This window comes from Amblyomma mixtum, chromosome 2 (assembly GCF_055824585.1).
Source record: "Amblyomma mixtum isolate Tamu chromosome 2, ASM5582458v1, whole genome shotgun sequence".
In the NCBI taxonomy this organism is placed as follows: Eukaryota; Metazoa; Arthropoda; class Arachnida; order Ixodida; family Ixodidae; genus Amblyomma; species Amblyomma mixtum.
The window spans coordinates 260,008,227-260,033,728 of NC_143013.1; the positions used below are offsets into that span (position 1 = coordinate 260,008,227).

The following is a 25,502-nucleotide window of genomic DNA, read 5'->3' on the forward strand; positions in this document are numbered from 1 at the left end:
CTTTCGCTTTTATTTCGTTTCTTTTAGGTTTCCGTGAACAAATGGATCCAGTCAGAGACTACATAAGCTGCAAATTAGGCCCACGGAAGTAAAAATATGCGTGGACTTTTTGCTTTCGCCGATCACTACGTATCACTCCGCCGATGGCAGAGCAACAAGCTGCCATGGGACTGGGTGAAAGGTTGGTCGACTCCTCCCAGCGTTTGCGGGGAATTAAAAAAAAAAAATGATAGGCGGCAGCCCGATGTTAATGCAATTTAAATTAGGGAAATCGGCCGCACAGGACAATAATTCGAAGTTTCCAAGAACGCTCGGAACGTGTAGATCGAGTTCCAGCGGTAAAAATAAGAGTTCAGAATCCTCTTCAGTGCACCTTTAAAACCTCTTTTGCAGCAGTGACATTGGCAAGCCAGCATCAGATTGGAGCCTCCACAACTGCATTGTCGAAAGCTGCACCTGACAAAGGGATCATAATCACTCCATGCCTATAACCTGGCCTCGATGTCAAATTGTTTTTCTCCATTTATATATGAAAGATCAGCAGTGCACATGTGCGCGCAATTTAGCACATCAGCTGATGTTTGCTGTTTGTTCATAATCAGCTGCAGATAAGACTGCTGCACTTGTTATTGGCGGCAGCCGCTCTGCACAGAAGTCGGCAACAGTCATTTTTCTTACAGGTATCAGTGGCAGCATGTGCTTCTTCCATGGAAATAGTGTTCTCTGCAGCTTTGCAACAGGGACAAGGTACTTCATGTCCAATGTAGTATGTGGGGTAGAGCTGCCCGCACACTATGGAGGTACCAAAATGGAGGACTCCAGATAATTTTGCTGATTTAATTTTCTCTAATGCACATGAGAATTTTAGTATATTATCGCCAACCAAATGTAACCATCATGGTCAGGATTGAGCTCAGCGACCTCATGGTCAGCAGCAGACCACTAAGGGGTCGCTGCGACCCTAGTGGATTGCAGCAACTTCCAATGGGTGCATCTCCGGGCACCTGCCGAAGGACCTCAGTTACACGAAGACCCAGAGTGGGCTCCGTACAATGGTCCTTGCTGTAAGACAAAAGCCACGTTCAACACTTCACTTCAAGCTCTATGATTTGAATGAAGTAAACATGTTTTGAGCAGCTGATACTAGCCAATTTTACAATCACCATCAAAGCAAGAGGTTTCAAGCAAAAACAAGCTGCCCTTTTATACACACATTAGCCTCGCTGGCTGCGAAGTACAAATCCATAGCCAAACCGGCTGCAGCAGCCCCATTTTGACAAAGGTGAAATGCGAAAATGCCACTATGCTCTGCAACATCAGCGCGCAATAAAAAAACCACATGAGGTCGAATTAATCTGGACCTTCCACTACAGCACCTCTCATAGGCTAGGTGCAGCTTCGGGATACCAAAATCTCGTAACCAATACCACAAATCCACATTCTCTGTAGCTTTTCATCTCATAGTAATCCACTCTATTGCCTCTCGACGATACTTGCACCAACTAATGCTTAAGATTTCTGAACGAGCTAGCTAAGGAAGAGCGGTCAGCAGATTCACCAGCCCAGAGGATAATCATGGTTGTACTTATTTCCAAAACATATAGGTTTGGTTTGGTTTAAGGGGGTTTGACGTCCCAAAACAACTCGGGCTACGAGGGACACCGCAGTGAAGGGCTCGGGACATTTCGACCGCCTGGGGTTCTTTAACGTGCACTGACATTGCACAGTAAACAGGCCTCTAGAATTTCGCCTCTATCGAAATTCGACCATTCAATGCATGCCTTGTAGAAGACACTGTCAAAGAACATTTTACAGTTTCCAGAATATTAAAGATACTATAATGCATAGATATTGCTTAATTAGGTATCATCCAAGTTCAAGGAATATGTAGCTAATGGCTCAGACAACTGTGTAATCTCAATGTGAAATGACATCAGCTGGCCCGACTATGACAACAGTGCTTCAAGTTGCAAAAAAAGCACATGCTCATTTAGGTTTCTAAAGAGGCATTGAGTGGTTGGAAAAATCATAGCAATCGGGACGATCCGACTTTTGAATGTTCGCATCGCACTCAAATTAAGTATTCACTTGAAGACGGTGTCGAGAGAACAGTAGCAGAAGAATGCTCGTTTGATTTAGTTTATGCACACCAAGTGTAATCCGTCCCGCAGACATGTCACATAACGCCTCCGCAATCCAACCTCCGACTCAAACGTATGCTGGAACAACTAGAGAACGAAACTTTGAACCACAGCAAAGAAGATACTTCACAACGCAGCGACATAACTGCAACATACGACATGCAGGATACGAGACGCAGGGAAATTTTCGCGCCGGAAAACGAAACGGCACACATGATAGCGGGGCCTTTTGAGTCGGTGCCAAAACCAAAAATGAGAAACTCACGGTGACCGGCGAGTCCACCCTCTGGACGTTGCTCTCTTCGACAAGAATTTCCCGAGCTTTGGCGCACAGTGACTTGACTTCCGACTCCTTGATGATTTCGCACCTTCGCAGCTGCTCGATCTGGCGGTCCAGGTCACTGCCGTCGCCCATGCCTCCGTCCTGCGATCAAAAAGAAACGAGACCCTTACTCCAAGTGGGGGATTTTCGAGGCAGTGGGCAATTGCCAGCTTCTCCCGGCGTAGCGAGTACGCTAGACGTCGGACGCTACGCCAACAGGAAGAACGTCTACACCGCACAGCACTCAGCGGCGTATAACACAACTGTCACAGAAATACCGGGCCAATACATACAGCGAGGCGCTAAAGACGTGAGCAAATTGACGAAGGTTTTATGTAACGCAACGCTGAATGGTTGACAAGCAAAGGCGGCGACTAAGCTAGCATTAGCGCCACATTCCAGGAAGGCGCTGAAGGCACCAAATGCTCAGTCCAGAGCAAGCAGAAGAGTAAGCAATAAAGCCAGACTTGCCATTTTGTTTGCGGCGTGATTAAAGTCAGCTTGCCGAATGAAAGAAGTCACAAATATTGATTCAGGACCATCGTCACTCCACCTCGGCGCTTGGACGCACCATGAAACAAGGGACGGAAGAAAAATGACACGTGACTGGATCCAGCCGCCGTCATAAAATGCGCAGTTTCGTAATTATAACGGAAATCAACTTGCTTGTCTGCATTATCTCTTTTATAAACACAAAACGTATCCTTGCTAACTTGTACAAAATTAAAGGCGTTTGTTAGGCTTCGTAAGACGCGCCTTTCATTAAGATGTTACAAGGGACGGATGATGCTTGCCTGACAACCGTTGCTAACGCAAGACGGTCCGCACGGAAGCTAGCCAACTCTCCCCTCGCCCAATCCTCGCCGCATGAGAAGTGGGAGTTGGCCTGCGTTCGCGGCCGCCGCAAACATCTTCGGGAAAAACCCGCAGGAACGCCCATTCACGCTGTGATCTTCGCATCGGATACGCAAACGAACCCCTGCCTCATCGACACGCACAACTCGCAGGGCATTCGACGCCGGTTACTCGATGGTGGGACTCGGCGGCAGGTCGTGGTTCGACTGGCTCCCCTGAGTGGTGGCGGCGGCGTCTTTTGTCCGAGCAGTTCTTTGCAACACGATCCCTGCTCGCGGTACGGCTGCTCGAAGGATAAACCATGGGCAACATACAGACTGTTGGCCCCAATGAGGCCCTCATAGTGTCTGGTGAGCAGGTTTTTCTTCTCTCCGGTGCGTTCACACTGTCCGCTGCTTCTCCGCTAAGTCTGCGCGTACGGAAACAGCCGCTCCGCCTAGGCCTACTCGTAAAATAAACAACGGATTTCGGTTTCGCTCTCGTTTTGCTTCTTTTTGTCAGCTGTTCTCTTGTGCGGGAGGCGTGATAGCGAAAGTGCTGCTTTCGTCAGACGCGCCGACCCGAACGTGACCGAAGCCGGCGTAAACGCAGCGCTTGGCGCGCAATCAACGAATCGCGCTGACGTGCGTTGGTTGACCTGCGAGCGGCAATTGACACGCGTTTATCTCGCGCCCTTTTTGTGGCCAGCGCTTGCTTGTTGTTTAGTTGGCGCGCTGCGCAGAGAAGCATTGGGCGCACGGTGAAAAGGCGAGAAGGGCAGATAACGATGACGAAATGAGGGCGAAACCATTGAAGCGAATCGGCAGCGGGTCCACTCTCTGCAACGAGTATTCCTCTGTTAGTTTGGCCGATAAGTGGCTCTTGTACGCGGGGAAGCCAATTTTTCTGCCCGTATTGCGTGTGTGCAGGCGCAGAATGAAGCGCTGATGGGCAGCATCGTTTGGTTGCTTGAAAACATGTTTGTTTCGGACCAGCTGTTGCGAAACTTTGTTCCAATTAGCTACCTTCATTTTGCGGAGTACAGCTTTTGGAATGGCTTGGCGTTATGATCGTGCACATGTGTAAAAAAAAAAATGAACAGCCAAAAAGAAAAAAAACAAAACTATGTCGGTGAAGGACGCGCGCAAGCGCGCACGCACAAGGTTATCAAGGCTGAGCCGAGCCGGCCGCACCTCGGCACGTGGACGTTGTTTTTTTGATGCGCTTTTCCCGTCCGCCAAACATGCACCGGCGGCCAGTGTGCGCCGGATCGAAGGCGCACAACCGCTGGAATGCGCAACTTGGAAAGAGGTGAACTGTGCGCGCATGGACTCGAGTAGTATACAATCGAAACCCGCTTGATTCGAAAGTGCGGTCTATCCGAAATGGCGCTCCCACGAACGTCAAGGGCATCACAAAAGGATCCTATTTCTTTGGACAAATTTGCAGCTTCATTTGAGTACGAATTGTCGATAGTCAATTGTCTGTATTGCCCAGTACTGAAGTGATGGTCCGTGTGGTTTGGAAGGAGTGCACAACATGGCTTGCTTTGCTGCATGCAAGAGTATTGCCGATGACAGTCTTGCTACCGACTTCCATCTCTTACCTCTGTACCTTTCCTCCAGTGAGCGGTGTCAGAGGCAAGGGCTCCTCTGAGCAGTCTGACTGATGGCACATGAACAATAGCTGCATCCATTATGTTGTCAGGTCTCCCGTTTGTATGGGAAGATGGGGGAAACTAATTAGAGACATCGCTGCGGAAATGAGAGCCGGTGCAAAAAACGAGACAGAACGTGCACCATACTGTCTTCTAGTATGTTCATCTTCATTTCTTGTGCTGGTTTTCACTTCATCTGTGTCACATAACGGCCAACTCTCAAACTAAAGGTCTGCTGGACAATTCTCAACATGCTTTGCTTTTCTTATCTTGTGTACTCCTGAACAAGATCAAACAGCAACTGCTGGTTACTGTCGGGCTTATTAAGTGATAGAACCTTGAAATGGAAATGTGGCAGGTACAAAGCAAAGGAAGAAATCTTCTACAACTGTGTACCTCCATAATTTTTTTTTGTGAGGTAACCTTTCGAAAAAGACCCTGTGCAATTGTGAAGTAACCTGGATTTCTGATTGTCTTTGCCATGTCATGACTTTCTGTGCCAAGCAGCTTCGTCATGTGCATTGATGAGCTTTTTATGAGGCATGACTATCACATTAAAACGAGAAGAAAAGGGTGAAAGGGAGGTGCTGAATGTTTCCTGTGTGCAGATAGATTTCCCCAACCTTTGCTATGGTTCTCATTCCCTTTTGTGTTCTCGAGTTATTGATGGCCGATTTATGAGTGCGGTTTGGTCGTTATGTTCCCCATAACATCTGATAAACAAATTTCACCCTGTGCGAAATTTGCTTGAATTAACTAAAGTTGTAGGACCCTATCATTGTTATTATATTGAATATGGGTCAACCTGTTCTCTTGAGAAATATTCTCCAAAACAAAGCAGACCAATTTATAATGTAAACTATTATAATCAGAGGGCATGTAGCTGTCGTTGCGGCCTTGTATGCTGAGGATGTATGCTTGTAGGCTGGACTGGTTGCTGAGGGCGTTGAAAACCTTTCACTTTCCCTGCTTCTTCTGAGCATGGTGTAAGAATATGTGCTTCTGAGAAAAGAAGTGACACGTGTGTGTTCGTCTTTCTGAAATAGGTTATACACAAGCACTTGGGCACCATTTGTACACACAAAAGTAGAAGTGTCAGATAATGAGTTACATTATTCAGTGTGAAAGCGCTACCTGCATCTTTCCAGTCTGGCTATGATAGAGATTTGCTGGCTTGGCTGGCTTGGAATGTTATCCTCTTCTTATGAAATTATGCGCTCCCCTGCACTTAATGTGGCTGCTTACTTGGAGGCGGGCCGGTTAACCTGAATTGGTGGCTGACCTACACTTGACTAAATATCATAGTTTGTGTAGGTTATCTGTAGTAACGTGGTGTTGACGAGAGCAACAGGCTGGCAACTGAAGAAGCTGGTAGTAACTTGTTTCCTCGGTTGAACTTGTGCCTGTGAACAGAAAACAATTCAGTGTTACCAATAGCAGCCGGTGCACTTACAACCCAATACCCATCGTTCTCGACCACTCTCAGTTCAAAGATGGCAGCAAGCCAGCAGCTATCTGAAACATAAGAACTGCTGTGCATGATCATTATCGTACTAGAGCACCCCGGTCGCATCTTGCATAACAAACAGAGGTATGAGAGGGTGTTGATTAGGTGAGTGTGTTAGCGCTTCAGGAAAATAAAGTGATGTGGTTGTTTGTGGGAGGCAAAACAGAAACAATGTGGGGAAAGCAAGTTCAACAAAGCTTGGCAGCAGCTTTACTAGGCTTTCTTCCGAAGAGCAGATTTCCTGCATATTCAAGGATTCCAGGGGACCAGATCATAGTGCTGCATTCTTTACTGTGCACTTTGATAATTAAAAACGATGGAAATTGTCATAGCCTTGTCTGAGTTTACATACCACTACCCGCGGACTTAGCACGAACGCTCAAGCTCATGGCTTCCACTGACATTAGTGCCACTGAGTGCTGGCTGCTAGGTCTGAGGCCATGCTGCACAATGTGTTTGCGGTGGCTGATGATATCGGGTTGCCGGTAGTCAGGGCTGGGCAAGATACTTCAAAATAGTATCTTCGATACGATACTCGATACCTTTGAAAATTGTATCTCCGATACAGATACAAGATACAGTACCGAAATCAATTTTCGATACAGATACTCGATACTATATCTTCGATACTTCGATACATCACTAAAATATCAAATATAATACAGGTTATATTGCGACTAACAAAGTTTACATAACTGAAATCACTGTCTAATAATTCCGGTAATATAATTGGAGAACTTAGGAAATGTACGCGTGGTTTCTGTAACATTTAGTGTATTTCTATGGAGCACTTTTCCTGAAAGGACTTATAAATGAATCCGACCGCATGGATCTGTTGAATCTCCGCTGTCTGCGCAGTTGGCCTTGTTAGAACTTTAATTTGGACTAAAACCATATACCAGGTGTCCCAGCTAAATGTAACCAAGCTTTTGAAAAACACGGGATGCCCTAGCCGTCTGAAACCAAATGAGGGTTGTTCAGAGTCACGTGACCTAGTCCGCAGTATTTTTTTCATTCTTCAAGGTTGACTAATTAGTTAAGCTTAATTAACTAACTTTTTATTTATTTATATATTCAGGAACAAAGTGTCAATGGAAAAGTTGTAGGAACAAAGTGTCAATGGAAAAGTTGTAGATCGCTTCGAGAAACAGCTTACTGAGACATTTGTAGCAAAGTAATATTTACGTAAAGTAGTTTTTTTACCGCCCTTTAACCATAACCCGCACAATAAGAAAAAGCTTCCACATGACAACTATGCCACTTCAACGTCCCACGACGCGTCTTAAAGAATAAAATCCATTTTTTCTGAAGTACTCTCCTCGATGAGACTTTAGGTGCACATTGGGGCAGAGATGCGAGCGAGCAGCTGGTCACGTGACTTTCTTTTAAGGCCAACAAATGAAGCTACGTGAATCGTAACTTGACGCAAACAGCACTACTAGTGGTTTTTCGAGGTGATCTAAAATTTTACATTGACACTTTCTTCCTGAAGTTAATAATTAAAAAGGTAGCTAATTAAACTGAACTAATTAACTTTTAAGCGCGAAAAAATACTCAAGACTAGGCCACGTGACTATGAACAACCCTGAGTTGGTTTCACTGCATGACTAGGACACTTTCGCCTTTTTTTAAAAGTTTGGTTACATTTAGCTGGGACGCCCGGTATATGTTGAAGTGATCGCTTCCGTAAGCAGCCTAGCGAAAAATCATTTAACCCAAAGTTCCTCAAACGAACCAATCTGTGAACACTTGGCTATGTGAATAAACCTGAAACGTTTTCTGTTTTCGGTTCGATACTATAGAATACTTACCCGATGGCCTGTGCCTTTGATCAAACTAAATGATGCAAGCTCCGTGCACTTGGGAACTGAACAGTTAGTTTGCCAGTACTGCGATAACAAACTTCTAAAGCTGAAACTATTCTTGAAAAGCTGGAATTAAAACAACAACAAGTAAAATGGCTGAACGTTTTTATTAGGCTAAAGGTATTCGTTACATTTACTTGAAGGTCTTAAGTAACAACATTTGCTCGAACCGCCGGTCCGAAAGAGCCCCGCGATGTGGGCGCACTATAAGGCAGGCAAATGAAGAAAGCCCCTCTACAAGAGTAGACGAGCACGTCGCAGTATTATACTTGACGAAGGCGCCTCTTATCAGTGGATAAGAATGAAGCATGGCCACATCAACTCGAGGATCTTGTAAATAATTGAGAAACTGAAGCTTCACTAACGCCTTCTTAGAGCTACGGCTAGTTATACCGCTTGTCTCTTCAAATGAAAAGAATGCGTCAGCTGACGCGTTTGATGCTGCTGGCGCCGATGATTCCACTGCCTCGCGTGCGGAAGAATGCGCGGCTTGTGTTGTGCTGACATAGTCGACAACAGCTTCTTCTGTAAGTTTCTGAGCATGACGGCGGAAGTCTTCCATTTCTGCTGGCAACCACCGCAACTTGAAATAGGGGTGTAGAACAGCAGCAATTGTTGCCTCTTCTGCACTCGGTTTCATCTTCAAAAGATGGTCAAATCTGCGGGTGAATCCATTCCTAACTCCGAGAAACGCTGATCCAGAAGTGGTAGCTTGGGAGTTAGCTAAAAAGCAGCGAAGGTGCTGCCGCCCGTCTTGTACTACCGCCTGAGCGAGCGCTTTTACGGTTTTTTTTTGTATCGAGTATCGTAAAATACACGATACACTAAAAATGTATTTTCGATACCGATACTCCGATACTCTAGTTTTCAGCACGCGATACCTAATACCGATACACAAAATGTATCGAAAGATAGTATCGAAGATACATGTATCTTCGATACTGCCCATGACTGCCGGTAGTGATCTTAAAATGGTTTTTGACCAACTGGCAAACACTCGGTGGCGATAATGTCTGCCCAAGCCACGCCCCTGAGTGTTCATGTTAGGTCTGCGGGCAGTGCCGCACAATTTGGCTCGTTAGCGATTTCATACTAGAAAAGAAAAACCATGCGAGAAACAACGCAACAAAGTGAAGCACATGCAGCACTCATGTTTGCTCATCGTTGGACGCCATTTTCTCCTGTTTCCATTAGTGTGAGGCTGATTTGATTTCAGTTGTGTTCACTCGATGTATTCGTTTTGTGACTTACGCATTGAATTGTTCTTTTTTCTTTTATTTTTTCGTGTTGTATATGGCATTCTGTACTGCTGAGCTCTCATGATGGTTTTGTATGTGATACCTAGGCATGTTGTTAAGTGTTCGTGGTTTGTTCACCTCAGGTGGATGCTGTGGAAATGCTGGCAAGAAAATGGTTGTTGGTGGCTGGGCTTGGGCATGGTGGTTAGTCACGGATGTGCAAAGGTGGGTACTCGAGCATGTCTGTATTTGTTGTTAGAGTAGTAGTTAGTTATTTTGAGGGCAGTCATGGAGGTTATAGGTTTTGTAGCGTGAGCTACACTGGCCAAGGTTGAGCAGTTTCGCGTGGCCGTGACTCGGCATGCCTCGCTGCGGGCGCTCGCCTTCCTTTCCTCAAAATGAACGGAGCGTAAAATGTGGACAACGCCAACGCCAATGAACAAAATGAACGCCGACAGCCTATGGCTTCAGTGCTGCGTTTCTGGCATAACATTGCCAATGCCTGCGGCCCACATCTCTCTCTCTCACCACCCCACGGACCTATAAGCACAATTCAGGTGTCCACTGACCCAGGGAGCCATTATACGCACTTCCTTTCCTTAAAATGATCGGAGTGTAAAACGTTTTCAACGCCAATGCTAATGAACACAACAAACGCCGACGGCCTAAGGCTTCAATGCCATAGGCCTTCAGTGCCGCGTTTCTGGCACAACATTGTCAATGCTAATGCACACAGCGCTCACCTGTCACTACCCCCAGATAGCTCAAAGCACGGTTTAGGTGTCCACTGTTCCAAGAGGGCAGTTATGCGCTTTCCCTCTGGTTCAGGTGTCCACCGAGATGTGGACACTTCGCCCTCACCTCAGGCTATGTATATCCTGGCATATCTGAGCTAAGCCACTGCCAATTTTTCGATCCAAGTTTAACACATATCACGTTGACCATACTTTCATAGGTACTAGCGTACTTTTGTTCTAAGCATGCACATGCTGCATTTTTCTGGAAGCTACTTTCTTCGTGAATGCTGACAAGTGAGCGGCAGTAACATTACTGGTCCATTTCTGCATGCTGAAGTGAACGGGGCCCCACTGGCACTGAGAAGATTGTTGACATTGTGCCGTGACTTTACTCTGTGTTCCTGAGGAGGCTACTGCTTGCTTTTGCAGGCTGTCGCTAGAAGTGATGACACTGACGCCTCGTTGTGAGCACGTGGAGACATCTCAGGGTGTTCCACTTACTGTGACTGGGGTGGCACAGTGTAAGGTGATGACGGAGAAAGAGTTCCTCTCAACAGCTGCTGAGCAGTTTCTAGGCAAGGAGGTGGAACACATCAAGGCAGTCATTCTGCAGACACTCGAAGGACACCTGCGTGCAATTTTGGGTGAGTTGGGCTTCACCTTTTGATCCTTGACTTGTGCCCAGAAGGGACCAGGAATGCCTGTGTTCTTCTTTGTTTTCATTGTTCACATGTTTGTCTCATTTGTATATTAGCGACTCAAAGCATATGGTTTCATTTTTGTTAATTGGCAGTTCGTAAGAATGCCAATTAACAACTGCCATAGCTTTGCAAAAAAACAAAGCTATGGCAGAACAGAATGGTGGGGCTAAAAATTAACATGCAGAAAACCAAAGTAATGTTCAACAGTCTAGCAAGCGAAGAGCAGTTTGCAATTGGTAGCGAGGTGCTGGAAGCAGTAAGAGAATATGCCTACTTAGGGCAGGTAGTGATCGCTGATCGGGATCATGAGATGGAAATAACTAGAAGAATAAGAATGGGGTGGAGTGCATATGGCAGGTTATCTCACATCATGAATGGCAGTTTATCAATATCCTTCAAGAGAAAAGCATGCAACAGCTGTATATCTTACTGGTACTCACATGTGGCATAAAAAATTATAGGTGTCACATTAAAAGACCGGAAGCAGGCGGAGTGGGTGCGGGAATCAACGCAGGTTAATGACATCCCAGTCGAAATCAAGAGGAAGAAATGTGCTTGGGCAGGGCATGTAATGCGAAGGCAAGACAACCTCTGGTCCTCAAAGGTAACGGAGTGGATTCCAAGAGAAGGCAAGCGTAGCAGGGGTTGGCAGAAAGTTAGGTGGGCGGATGAGATTAAGAAAGCTGCGGGGATACGGTGGTCGCAACTGGCACAGGACGGGGTTAATTGGAGAGACATGGGAGGAGGCCTTTGTCCTGCAATGGGCGTAGTCAGGCTGATGATGATGATTGTTTTGTAGTGTCAGTGGTGTTCTATTCATTTGTCATATCAACATGACATTCTGTTACCTCTGTTATTCTTATATTTGGATTTATGTGCCTTTTCTCCCAAGTTGTGTACTTGTATCTCCTCCTTCAGAAGTTGCAGGGACTAAGAAATAAAGTTTCTATGATGGTGATGCAGGGACTAAGCAAGAAAACGGAGGTGGCAGTGATAATTTTAATAGCACATAGAATAGAAACATGCAGTAGTATCGGTAGGTTGAGACATATGTTCCAGCTGATTGCAAATTTGTAGCTAATAATTCAGAGTCCAAAATAATTGTGGTGCCTCATACGTCTGCAGCTAAGTTATGGAGGTGATACTAGTGCAGTCTTTGAATATATGTCAAATTGTTGAAAAGTTGTTCTTCAGCGGTGTTCTTCAGTGGTTCTTCAGTGGTGTTCAATGTCTTACATTGCCAGCCAGTTGACGTGTCAGTATGCACTCTGCAGGCACCCTCACAGTGGAAGAGGTGTACCGGGACCGGGACCAGTTTGCTTCACTGGTGCGAGAAGTCGCAGCACCAGATATTGGCCGCATGGGCATCGAGATCCTCAGCTTCACCATCAAGGATGTCTTCGACCGGGTCGAGTACCTCACCTCGCTGGGGCGCGCCCGCACCGCGGCTGTCAAGAGAGACGCCGACATTGGCGTCGCCCAGGCCGAGAGGGACGCTGGCATCAGGGTGCGTGTGTCACTGCATCTCGCTTCCCTGAACACGATACTCGGAGCGCGAATGCACTGCACAGGAAACTTTGCTCTCCAGTGCAACACTGCAGTGCTGCAGATGCTTCTAATAGCTGAGGGGCTGATTGCATGCCGGCAGCATCCAGTGGACAGAAAGACAACTATATGCAAGTAATTGGCATATCTTTCATGCAAAAGTGGGATGCTGAATTCTTGAGATTAACTTGGAATGACGAAAAGAGGTGTAGCACTTGTACTCAGTTCTGCACTAATACAGTCAATAAAGCGGAGTGGATTATATTCACTGCTGTATGCACTCGTAGTGCATGGGAGAGAGCTGAATTCAGAAATGTTATTGCCATTATACTGAAATCCCGAACTGTTCAGGCCAACCATAGCCAAAGGAGGATCTGCTGAAGGTTAGGTTTCTACCAGAAAAAAAGGTTGGTTTATGGTTTATTGGTTTATCTCGCCGCGGTGGCTCAGTGGTTACGGCGCTCAGCTGCTGACCCAAAAGACGTGGGTTCGATCTCGGCCGCGGCGGACGAATTTCGATGGAGGCGAAATTCTAGAGGCCCGTGTACTGTGCGATGTCAGTGCACGTTAAAGAACCCCAGGTGGTCGAAATTTCCGGAGCCTTTCACTACGGCGTCCCTCATAGCCTGAGTTGCTTTGGGACGTTAAACCCCAATAAACCAATAAACCAGAAAAAAAGTACCTGATGCAGGGCTTGTTGGTTCATGTTAATATTTTTAATGGCGCAAAAAAGGGACACACAGAAAAAGGCAGAAAGAAACGGACAGTAAGAGCGCCAATTTGCAAGCGGAACTTAGTAAAGAATTATTATTTTATGGGGTTTAACATCCCAAAGCAACTCAGGCTATGAGTAGCGTAGTGGAGGCTTTCGAGCATCCGGGGTTCTTTAACGTGCATTGACATTGCATAGTACACAGGCCTCGAGCATTTTACCTCCATCAAAATGTGACCACTCCGGCCATGATCGAATCCGCGTCTTTCGAGTCTGTAGTCAAGCACCATAACCACCACCATGACTGGCTGTTAGCCACGGCTAGCCACTAGTCCTAGCTGTTGAGTGGAAAGTGTACCTGAAAACTGCTGCAGAACTGAAATCCAGTGACAGAAACCTCGCAGAGTTTTTTTTCTAGGTAAGACAAACTAGGTGAAGATTTCGATGTCCTGTCTTTCTTCGCTGGAATGGAAGGGGTCCCAGCACTCTCTTCCATTGTTTCAAATATTTGTCGATGACAATCCACTTTATTGACTCATAGAGATCATTCATAATGCCCTGTAATGCTGTAATGCTGTAATGCCCTGCGGGACGATGCAGGTAACTAATAAATAAATAACTAATAAATAAATTTTAGAAGAGGGATCTCTGCAGAATGCAAGGCATGTGCTAAAAAAAATAAACTTGGATGTTATTTCATGCATCTTAAGTTTCCCTTGGAATTTTACGGCTTCCTAATTCTGCATCCGTGGAATTTAGAATTTTTCACTGCAGAAAGTTGGGGGCCTCACTCATATCCTATTGCAGCCCAGAACAGCTTTTTCAGTTTAGCCAGATACTGCCAGGTGCTATATGGAAGCAGATGCCTCTTTTCTTGTGTCTTAAGGAAAGTGGCATCTGACAAAAAGTGTATTTTCTTATTCATTTGCTTGCTTGTCTCAGTTTGAAATGTGGCTCAGACTAAAAGTATGTTAATGTTTGTATCGCGCTAAGTCATGCATGCTGTATTGACGCGAATAGCACAGCTGGTGTGCTCGCACTGTGTCTTGTTCACCTGTTTATATCTCTTCCCTCAAAATGGCATTTTTGTGGCATTCCTCTGCTGTAGGAGGCAGAATGTGAGAAGTCTGCCATGGATGTCAAATACGGTGCCAACACCAAAATCGAGGACTCCCACCGGATGTTCCAACTACAGAAGGCCAACTTTGACGGCGAGGTCAACGCTCGGGTGAGTGCAACTCTGCTCGATTGTCTGGGCACTGCACTGCTCATTAGCTTTTTGATTAACAGCTTTTTGATGACATCTGGGCGAGAAAAACGTCTGTCAGACATCATCGTAATCAACTGGTTCCGTCTATAAGTCTTTAAATTTAGCCCAGTAATTCTCTGCCATTCCTTGCTGCACTCTAGCAGTAATGAGTACAAAATGTAGCTGACCTGCATGAATATAACTCTGTGAGGCCGCAGATTTCACAGTAGTGTCTATATCGAAAACAGGATGAATAAAAATGGGTGTTTCCATGCTTTCTTGCTTTTCTTTCCGTCATTTTTGTATCTCTCCTTCCTTCAAAGGGCCCAAAATTCCCTAGAAATGTTGGAATACTTGAGAGAACTCTTTTTACTGTTTCCCAGGTTCTGGGTTAGATTCGAGTCCCGAAATGATTTTAAAACATATTTTTCTTCTGTTGAAACTTTTGAAACTGAATAATGGGTGCATCATTGGAGTTGACATTGCACATTCTTTATGCACTAGCTTTATCAGGATGAATCTGCATGTTTGTTTATTATTTTTCCTTTCTCCTTGCAGAAAGCAGAAGCTCAGTTAGCGTATGAGCTCCAGGCAGCCAAGATGAAGCAGAAGATCCGGAATGAAGAAATTGAGATCGATGTCGTGGAGCGACGCAAGCAGATCTCTGTCGAAGAGAAGGAGATCCTGCGTCGCGAGAAGGAGCTCACAGCCACCATCCGACTGCCGGCAGAGGCAGAGGCCTACCGCGTGGAGATGGTAGCCCAGGGAAAGAGGTGCGGCACTCACTTTTCCTCTAGCCCTCCTGGACACCCAAGGCTGCTCTCTGTTTATTTCATCCCCTAAACCTCATCTACCCCACCGCGGTGGCTCAGTGGTTATGGCGCTCGGCTGCTGACCCGAAAGACACGGGTTCGATCCCGGCCGCGGCAGCCAAATTTCGATGCAGGCAAAATTCTAGAGGCCCTCGTGCTGTGCGATGTCAGTGCACGTTAAAGGATCCCAGGTGGTCGAAATTTCCGGAGCCCTTCACTACGGCGTCCCTCATAGCTTGAGTTGCTTTGGGACGTTAAACCCCAATAAACTAAACCAAACCTAAACTTCATCTCTACACAATCGTAATTGCCCGATTCTAACGTGTTCCCGGGCAAGTCTAATGCACACCTTATTTCCATTTTTACAAAAACCGCGAATGCACGAGTTGTGAGGAAGCCTTAAGAGACACCTCTATGGCAGTGAGCGGCGCTCTGACATGTGCAAGCCTCGACTTTTGAACTGTGACACTTCTTGAAAGTTCATTGAAGCCTGGCAAATGGGGTAGTGTCCCATGCTTCAACCAACCATTCTTTCATCCCAACTGCTAACACGTGTTAAGGCAGAAACTTGGGCTAGTTGGAATGCGTTTGGAATCATATTTGCTAGCGGTTAGTGAACACATGAGACAAGAACACAAATACACAGGACAGACGCTAGATCTGTGCTAGATCTGTGGCTAGATCACGTGCTAGATCTGTGCCTCAGTGTGGCTGTATGCGAGCTGTTAATCAGTTACTCACTGTGGAGTGCCCAAGCATGATCTTTTCACTTAGCGCCTTGGATGTCAATACTGCCCGGTGTCAGCGACTCGGCATTAGTCAGGATCGCATCTGAATGCGTTGTTTGAGGCTGCATCTACACTTGGCGAGAGCTTTTCTTTGGCAACGAAGGGAAGGCTACAGGGTTAGAGCGTCTGTAACTGTGCCATTCTGCCAATTAGTTCGGCCACACAGTGGTGCGCCTGACCGCTTGACGCTGTGCTCTCTACTCGGTACCTTCACTCTGTCACTATAGAGTTACTGTATATGCTACCAAAGGTAGCAGAGTTGCGCGTCTGTTTGATAAGCGCCGCTCGCGACTTCATTGGTCGAGCGCCATCACGTGGTGTCCAAGCAACCGTGTACTGCGGAGAAGACGACGCTCGATGGGCAAAATCATCCACTTTCGGTTCTGAACCGGTTTACCGGTGTCGAGTGCTCCCCCGCCGCCTCTGTTCCCCGATTCGAGACGCCTTGCAGCCTTTCTTCTCCCTCTGAGAGCCTCCTCGGTACGGTGCATGTTTTGCCCATCAGACCAGAAACACGTGCGCTGATGACGTAGGCCGGGAGAGGTCTATTCCCGACGCCGCCGCTGCAGCGAACTGGATTGACAGCCGGCCAAGTTCGAAGCGGATCCACTATCCAACGGCTGTTTACGTTCGCTGCTGTGGGGTGTCTAGCGTGCGTAGCTCACACCTTTTTTTGTTTGTTTTTTTGCTAAAAGTTGCATTGAGGTTTTTTTACCGAAAACACGCTGGACTTGCGGATCTGCGATTTTCGAGTGCACTGTTGAAACGCTAAAATTGAGCTCTGCGTTGCGTATTTATCCCTGTTGGCATAAAACCTGAATGGCAAACAATTTTTAATCGAGGGAAACATGTTTAGGCACCTGATTGTTTACTTAACATGGTAACGTTCATCCAGTTTAGAGTAAACTGTATTTTGGATTTTATACTCTCCTTTTTATAGTTCCGGCTCATAACTTTTTGCAGGGTTTCGTATTTAGTAAAGGAGACTATAAACAGGTTTTTTTGAACGCAGGTCCGGTGAATAAATCTTGCCACAAAGATGAATGAATGCTGCATTTACACGGCGTATTTAGAATACTGAGTCTGCCCTTAGTTTATCAGGTAAATAGTTCGGGGAAGATGACTGTGGGAATCGCTTGCTGCCGCAGCTCACGGCGCGCGCTAGAAAGAGCACCGTTTTTTCTTGGCTATATTTTTTGACTGGGGTACGCAGTCAGCTTTTCAGATGCTTTTTGTTTGCGATCCATCGAAAAAGTGGTTCAAAAACCTCGAAAAAGCGCCCACGGTCAATCGGTGATGCGCTAGGCATGTCGCCTGCAGAAACGGAGTGCAGCTTCGCCGCATAACTTTGATTGCTTGACAGGCAAGATGGCGGACCTACGCGCAACTCTGCTACCTTTGGTAGCATATACAGTAACTCTATGTCACTAGTATAGATGGCGCCATCTATGGAAGCTTCTTTCAACAAGACCTGCCTAGAAAATTTGTTGCAATCAAAAAAACTTTTTTTTTTCTTGACTTTCTGATGTTTCTTGAAAGTTGGCAGTTTTGTTATAAATGTACCTTAAATAATGATTATTAACAGTGTACTATATTACAAGATAAAACTAATAACTGCAAGCCGGGTCTAATATTCCACTGCGTAGGAAGAGAGGGAATGCATTGTTTCCACCCCATCTCCAGGAACATTTGTTGCGGAGTACAGCGTGGCTCCGATTTTGCGTCAGATTGTGACACATGTGTGCCATTTTGAGGCTTTTCAGGGAAAAATGGCGCACATTAGAACCGGGCAAATGTGGTAATTTATCATAAAGGTTTCACTTTTATTTTACTAGCTCTTAGATAAAGTTGTTAATTAAGAGAACAAAACAGGTAGCCCATAATGAAAATCATTTGTTTTTCAAATGCAGTCCCAGAATATATATTGCCCTGCCTGTCATTGAAACCATGCCAGGAATGTTGAAATCCTGCTTTTATTGAAGCTGAGAGTTAAAATTGGTAAAGCGAGCGCAAAAGTTAAAGGCTGCCTGGTTTCTTCTGTTTGCTCAAAGCTGCACTGTCTTCCACTCTGTGACTGCAGGACGCAGACCGTGGATGTGGCGAGGGCAGAAGCGGAGCGCATCAAGATGATCGGTGCTGCCGAAGGTTACGCCATTGAAGCTGTGGGCAAGGCTGACGCCGAGCGGATGCGCATGAAGGCCGCTGCCTACAAGCAGTTCGGAGATGCCGCCATCCTCAGTCTGGTGCTGGACACCTTACCAAAGGTGAGCCGTTTGACCGACTGTGTCCCTTTCGCTTGTCAATGGCACGTGTGAGGGGGTAAACCAAGTGCTCTGTGGTGCTCTGGGTCTCAGCTTCATTCTGCAGTTCCATCGTACTTCTCGGCTTGTTGGTCAAATGTTTAGGGGAATCCCCCAAGGTGGAGTAAATTTGTAATAAGGGAGTAATTACTCATTGACATCCACCCGAGCGCAGCCTTACGGCTACAAAGGAAAGCTGTACAGCTTTCTCAGAAACTTCGTAGTTAAAGAAAAATTCGGCCTGGTCCGGGGTTCGAACCCGGGACCACTGCTTCACCGGAGCAGTCGCTCTACCAATGGAGCTAACCGGGACGGCAAGCTTAAGGGGGGAGGCTACCCTTGAGCATCAACTTTTTTATTTCTTGAGATATCTGGATGAAATTTTCAGGGTAAGCTTGTAGCACAAACATTTGAAGAACTACCAAGTTTCATGGAGCTGTGCCCTCTGATTCTCAAGTTATAGGAGTATATCGAGGTAGTTTACATGGGTTCCTTGGGACATGCCTGGAGAATTTGCAAAATGTGCTGGCACTTTGAAATTCAGCATAGTCATTCCTGGATAGGTACTCCAGGGCAAGACAAGGCCCTTTTTGTAAATTTCTTTGCTGAAAAATTTTAGCACAGCCCTGAATTTAGCGTTACTTATTAGACCTTCATTAACCAAATTTTAATTGTTTATTACAAATTCCACAGACAATATCTTAAAAAAACGGGCTTGTCTTGCCCTCAGAAATTTATTCAGGTATGGTGCAAAAGAAACCCCATGAAATTCTGATAAGTGGTTCCCAAGATATGGCTTTCCCTAGCAGCCACGCCAGGCAAAATATTGATTCTGAGAAAATGGCCTTAGAAGTTTGAGAGAACATCAACTTTTTTGTTTCTTGAGATATCTTGATGAAATTTTCAGGGTAGGCTCACAGCATAAACACCTGAAGAATTACTAAGTTTCACAGAGTTGTGCCCTCTGGTTCTGAAGTTACAGGAGTATATCGAGGTGGTTTACAAGAGTTCTTGGGACAGGCCAGGAGAATATGCAGAATGTGTTGGCACTATGAAGTTAATTTATGATAATTCCTGGATAGGCACCTCGGGCAACAACAAGGCCCTTTGAAAATTCTTTGGCAAAAATTTTTGCTCATCACTGAATTTAATTACTACTTAGACATGCATTAATTAACCAAATTTTATTAATCAACAATTCCAGACACAATATCTTCAATAAATTGGCTTTTCTTGCCCCCCAAAATTTATTTATGTATAGGGTAAAAAGACCACACAGAAATCCGATGAGTGGTTTTTTAGATATGCTGCGGTGAGCAGCCATACAAGGAAAAAAATTAAAAAAGATAAGAGAAAATGACCCTCAAAAAGTTGACATTTCCAGGTCTAAAACGATCCTGCTGAATAGCTGGAGCTGTCTCCGTGCTTTCTTTTTTTTTGCCGCCTCTGAGTTGTCACTTCATTCTGTTCTTCAGCCTTGCCCATGCGCAGGGCATCTTTCCCCGCCGCTGACCGACCCGTACATATCTAGGACGCTGGACGAGTCGATGCAGTCGTCGGCAGCGCGCTTCGCCATGCGGATGGACCTCATAGAATGCGTCCGTGCACCGAACGCGTGTCGCGTCTTGAATTTCGTTGTAGGCATCGTGACCGACCGCGCAACGATCAACAAGCTACACGACACTGTTCAAAGGGCACGGCGACAGACTGTGAAGCGACGATCGCAAAACTGGCGAAAGGCGAACGAACACACCGCACAAAGGAGAGCGAGCAGCCAGAGCAGACGACGCGCAGGGAGCAGCCGGTGGAGACCATCGCGTCAGCACGCGCAACAGCCAATAGCAGCCGCCCGTTCCCCCGCGTTCTCGAGGAGCGCGCGCTTGGTCCAATCGTAGCCTCGGATTTCGGACGCGGGAAACTCGAAAGTAGCCACGAGGCCCCCAATCAAAAGCTAGCCACGCCTCGAGCGCGCTGCCGCTGTCGCCGCCGGCAGCAGCAGAGAAAAGCGCAAGAATTCACGAACAAAACAAGACCATAATGGCGGCGCTCGGTTCAGCGTAGGAGGAATGGCGCGCGCGCGAAGTTGGGGCATTTTCGGCGCTTGCTCGCGGCTCAGGGGCCGCTGTGGCGTGTTATATTTCTAATTTTCAATATTTTTACAGCGAATTAGGCATTGATAATTACAGAAAAGGTAGTTTATAACATATACAAACGGAATATATACTTTTCCAAAAATCGACTTTTTCACGATTTTTTGGTTTTCAAAGGTAGCGTCCCCCCTTAAGGTAGGGCGAGAGCGAATTCATCAATAACTCGAAGTGGGAACAGTGTTGGTCAAATGTTTAGGGGAATCTTGTGTTTAAATAGCTCTGCTGTCACCAGCAGCCATAACTTAGGGAGCCAACACTAGTGCAATTCTAGCACCTTGATTGTATTATTTATGCAGTACTTTCCTTTTTTTTTTTTAGCTGTTGCGGTAACATAGTGGTTACGGTGCTAGTCTGTTAAATCTGGAGAAAAGTGTTGCTCTTAAGTGAGTGTATGCGGTGTCAGTGTTAACCTGTACGTTTAGTGAGACGTGTCAATGCCTTGGAATGTTTAGCTTATATTTGACTAACATCGCCTCCACTTTGAGCTGGTTAGTTTGGCTTCACTGTGCCATTATCCTGCTGCTCTTGTTGGCTGAGCCAGCAAAGCCCTGAACGTTTGCCATGTTCCTGGGTAAATTTCTGATCTGAAGAGATTTGAAGAAGTTTTGTAGCCTGCACTGACTTTGATGTTGATTGTAGCATTTCTCTTGTCAGTAATCTGCCCCCCCCCCCCCCCCCCCCCTTCCCCCCCAAGGCAACAGATTGAACTGGCATTCATCCAGCGCATTATTTCTTGCTCTTATGTCGCGCTGCCCTTGCTTCAGTGGCTTTGTTTTCACTGTGAACCTGCAGATAGCCGCCGAGGTGTCTGCACCGCTGGCCAAGACTGACGAGATCGTGATGATCAGCGGGGAGGACCGCACCACGGCCGAGGTCACCAAGCTGGTCAGCCAGATACCCCCCACCGTCCAAGCGCTCACCGGCGTAGACCTCACCAAGGTGAGCAACCCAACATTGCTCACGGGTACCAGCACACAGTGCGCCACTGGCAGGTTGCTATGCGTTCAGCATATACCTTATATAGAGCATTCGAGCAGTGGACTGCACTGTGTAGAAGAAGACGTGCTTGAGTCAACGCTTGTGCTAAAGTACTGCAACATCGACTTTGTTTCACACTCGGGTTTCAATGTTGTGGAGGTTACGCAAGTACATTAAAACCTCGTTGATAATTAAAAATTCGTGAAAAAAAAAAAAGGTTAGGCTTTCTAGATGCAATATCTGAGCAGCTCCTTCCCTAGTGCTCGCAGATTAGTCTGCATTTGCATTTTCCTTATTGCGGAAGAAACTTTGCCACACATTTGATCTGCCAGTGGCAAAAGCAGCAAGAATCTCTTTCGCACTTTTTTAGGTTTCGCCTCATTTTATAAGTGCACTGCGAAGAAGCCAGTGTGGCGGGAGACCGTTGTATCATTTTTTGTCTTTGCTCTTCCCGTTACTGTCTCTTCCCTTGCCCCATGGCTGTCACCTCCCCCCCACTATCCACATCTCCGTCCCCGTACCCAGGATGCTTGCCCCCTTAGCCCTCGGGCACTGCAAAGCAGCAGCTGCGTTTCGCCTCTTCCATGTCGTGTCCCCACAGCAAGGGCCAGATCGTATGTTATTGCAGTTTAGTTTTGGATGCTTCTCCCCTATGTGTCTATGCAGTGCAGGGAAACCATCATGGCGGGAGACGATGTTGCATTTCAGCTCTTGTGTTGCCCCCTAGGTTCAGCCTACACTAATATTTGCACATGTGCGTTTGGTCGCAAAACATATTATAAGACCAGGATTTGTCGAGATTTTGCATGCAGTAGCCGGGAAATCACGTTATTTGAGAATGTAATAACACAAAGAAAAATGGTGAACTCAGCGGGACAATTTTACAGCCAGTGTTTTTGAGTATATGAACTGGGAACGTACCAGTAAGGTTTTACTCAATGTGCCTCCATCACTCATACCTCGAAGCCTCAGCAAGTGTTTTGACAAAAACAGAGTGGTATAAAACAACATGCATGGTATTGCAAATAAATGGACAAGGCAGTCATGCATTCAGATATTGAACCCTGTGGTTGTAATTTTCAATAATTGCAACTCCTTTTTGGATGCGAATACAGTTGGAGCAAATGGGTATGTCAGCCATGTATCCCTTCGCTGCATGTCATTCTTCTTGAGGTCTTGATGAGGGTAAGAATGAAAATATGCCAGTAGGCAAAACAAAGCAGAGAAAGCTGCCAGTTGTGGTACTGCGAGCTTTGTCACTATGAAAGGTGCTTGTCTGTTCTTTGTACACTATGTATGAAACATACTATATTCAAGCCGGATGGACACAAGCATTTTACCTCGGACACTTCAGTTTCATCTTAACTTGGTATTTTACTGTTTGCTGTGCACTGCTTGCTGGGTCTGTGAAAGTATTGCAGTCTGCGTCAAATGAAACTTGAACATGACAGTGAAGATTGAAAAAGCGGTATGCGAAGATTTCAGCCGATGGAGTATGAATACTAATGCACTTGATTTTCTCCTGGATGGCGCGAAGTCCATTGCTTAGAAGTGTTAATGAATGCAGCCTGCACATCTTCTACAGAAGTTCACGTTTCAGTTGACCTGTTTACGCTTCATTTAATTTGACGCACTTTGACACCTTTCAGTGTGCACAGTGTACAAAAGCATTAAAGTGAGAACTGCATTGCGCGGTTATCATTTGTATCAGTAGTGTGTTTTATCTTTTAACTTACTGTTTTTTTTTTCTGTCTCCCCAAATTGCAGATCATGTCAAAGATCCCTGGAGTGGCAAAGTAACCCCCTTTTCGAAGAGATACAGGAAAGGAGTGTAGGGCACCAGGATGGAAGCGAGATAGCGTGGCGATCCTGCTGTAGCGTCATGTGTTGCGGTGTACGTGCGTGTGTGCACACGTGTGCACACAGTGTACGTGTGCATGTGTGTGTGCTTGCAGTGTCGCTTTGTTCGCTTTGCCTTCTTGGGGCAGCAACCCAGCTAGTCGGGCATTCTCTGTTCGGCTTGACGAGGCTCGCAAGCAGGGAAAGCGGTGAGATTCTGTGCACTTACTGTATGCAGCAGCTATTTTGGATAGAAGAGTGTGAGAAAAACGAAATGCTGTGGGCGCACCGCACCCGCTGGTGAAAGTAAGTTGTCTGAAGGTGCAGTGAACCAGTATGAAAAACCGTCTAGTGCCTCCAAACATCTTCTCGTTTTGATTGGACGGACACCTTCACCTAGTAGTGTGGCTGCAGCGTGCATGTTAGTGCATTCTCACGGAATCAGTACTGGCATCTGGACGCTGATCCAGACACTTTTAATTGCGTTGAACCTCTGTCCTGTCTTGTTCGTTTCGCTTCATTATTTTAAGGGGGGACACTGGTCTTGAAAAGAAAATTTTATTAGTTTAGTCACAGTTATGAAATTTTCAGGGAACATGTATTTTTGTGCGCTGATTCTAGATATGTCATTTAATTCCGTGTAAAACAATTCTTTGAGCACTTATGCACCTTTTATGCAAGTATTTTGAGGAGAGTTTTGAAGAAAATTTGCTGCAGGAAACTCGCTGAAGTGTATGCCATTGGGTTCTCTTGACACCAAGGAATACAATAAGGGTAAAATTATCATCCTGGCTCTCATAGAAATTGAGTAATAGGGTACTGAAGCTGCAACTTCAGACACAGGAATACACATTTTACCTCTCATTTCTGAAGCGACAACTTCAAAACTCTATAACTTAAGTTCTATGATAGGCAGGAAGACAATTTCACCCTTATTGTATTCCTTGGTGTCAAGAGAACCCAATGGCATACATTTCAGCAAGTTTCCTGCAGCAAATTTTCTTCAAAACTCTCCGCAAAATGCTAGCATAAAAGTGCATAAGTGCTCAAGGAATTGTTTTACATGAAATTAAATGACATATTTAGAATCAGCACACAAAAATACATATGCCCTGAAGATTTCATAACTGTGACTTCATTAATAAAAAATTTTTTTTTAAGACCAGTGTCCCCCCTTAAAAGGCATCCTGTGAGTGGCACGCTTGGTGCTTGTTCGAACTTGAATTTCAGGACACCTTGTGGGTTTTTCTTCATTTATGCAACTTGCATAATTATGGAAGCATTGTCTGCTTTTCCACCTATTTGTGTTCTTGCAATTCACACCGCTGCCTCAAGTCAGCATCTGCAGTCTGTATTTGTATGTTGAAAGCAGTGTGGCCTTTGTACTTGGTACTAAAAGTTCTTGTTAGTACAAAGGCTTTTCTGTGTTCAGGCATGAAGAACTGACGACCTCGGAGGATTAGTGAAGCATGCTGCTGCAGCCACACTACTTTCTAGCGCTAGACGTCTCCCTTGTGACCATTTCACATAACTGTATGCAACCGTTAGAACAAAGGTGTTCCTTTCAGAGTACTGTTGCCAGGCTCTCGCGTACTTCGATGTCGGTGGATTCGAAATTGCCGTCATGTGTGTGTATTTTGGCTGCAGTTGGAATTGCCACGCAGATATTCCAATGCCATGTGACAGGCTAGCAAATGAGAATATATAAATTGCCAGGAACTGGTACATTTTTCTTTCATTGATAGACTGGGTTTTCTTGTTCACCTTTTTTTTTTTTTTTTACTGTGTGGTGCATAATCACTTCTTCTGTGCACGATGTGAATAATTCATGTCCCATGTACAGAATTTCTCTTCCCTTAGCCTGTGCCGGTGTGCTGTAATTTTTACACAAGTTCTGTCTGAGCGGTAGGCAGGTTTCGTACCGCTCGGACACTGGCATAATTCCTTTACAATACTCTCACGAGCAGCACCATGTGAAATGTCATTTGTTAGTACTCGCGAGAACATAGGCCTAGCTTTTTCTGACAACAGTGGCATAGCTATTTTCCTTCTATTCTTTGAACTTCGACTCAGCAGCAGTCATTGAAACCAGTGTGTACATGTGCGTATGTGTGCTCTCTTTATTAG

The 25,502-nt window shown here is 45.7% G+C and overlaps 2 protein-coding genes across 2 annotated transcripts in view; one reads left to right on the forward strand and one right to left on the reverse strand.

Moving 5' to 3' along the window:
• Positions 1-3,240, reverse strand: part of Pp4-19C (protein phosphatase 19C) — a 35,799-nt gene extending 32,559 nt beyond the window's left edge. Inside the window, exons 1-2 of the mRNA XM_089573683.1 lie at positions 2,935-3,240; positions 2,407-2,565 (exon numbers count right to left, since the gene is read on the reverse strand). Of these exons, the coding sequence (XP_089429809.1) occupies positions 2,407-2,565; positions 2,935-2,937 (162 nt within the window). The 5' untranslated portion in view covers positions 2,938-3,240. The remainder of the gene's footprint in view (positions 1-2,406; positions 2,566-2,934) is intronic.
• Positions 3,241-3,309: 69 nt separating this feature from the next.
• Positions 3,310-23,991, forward strand: Flo2 (flotillin-2). Its single transcript, XM_089573682.1, has 9 exons — positions 3,310-3,668; positions 9,708-9,789; positions 10,731-10,945; positions 12,277-12,509; positions 14,368-14,487; positions 15,067-15,281; positions 18,189-18,372; positions 21,351-21,497; positions 23,304-23,991. Exons 1-9 carry the CDS (start codon positions 3,620-3,622, stop codon positions 23,334-23,336), a joined length of 1,278 nt encoding a protein of 425 aa, XP_089429808.1. The 5' UTR covers positions 3,310-3,619; the 3' UTR covers positions 23,337-23,991.
• The last annotated feature ends 1,511 nt before the right edge of the window (positions 23,992-25,502 follow it).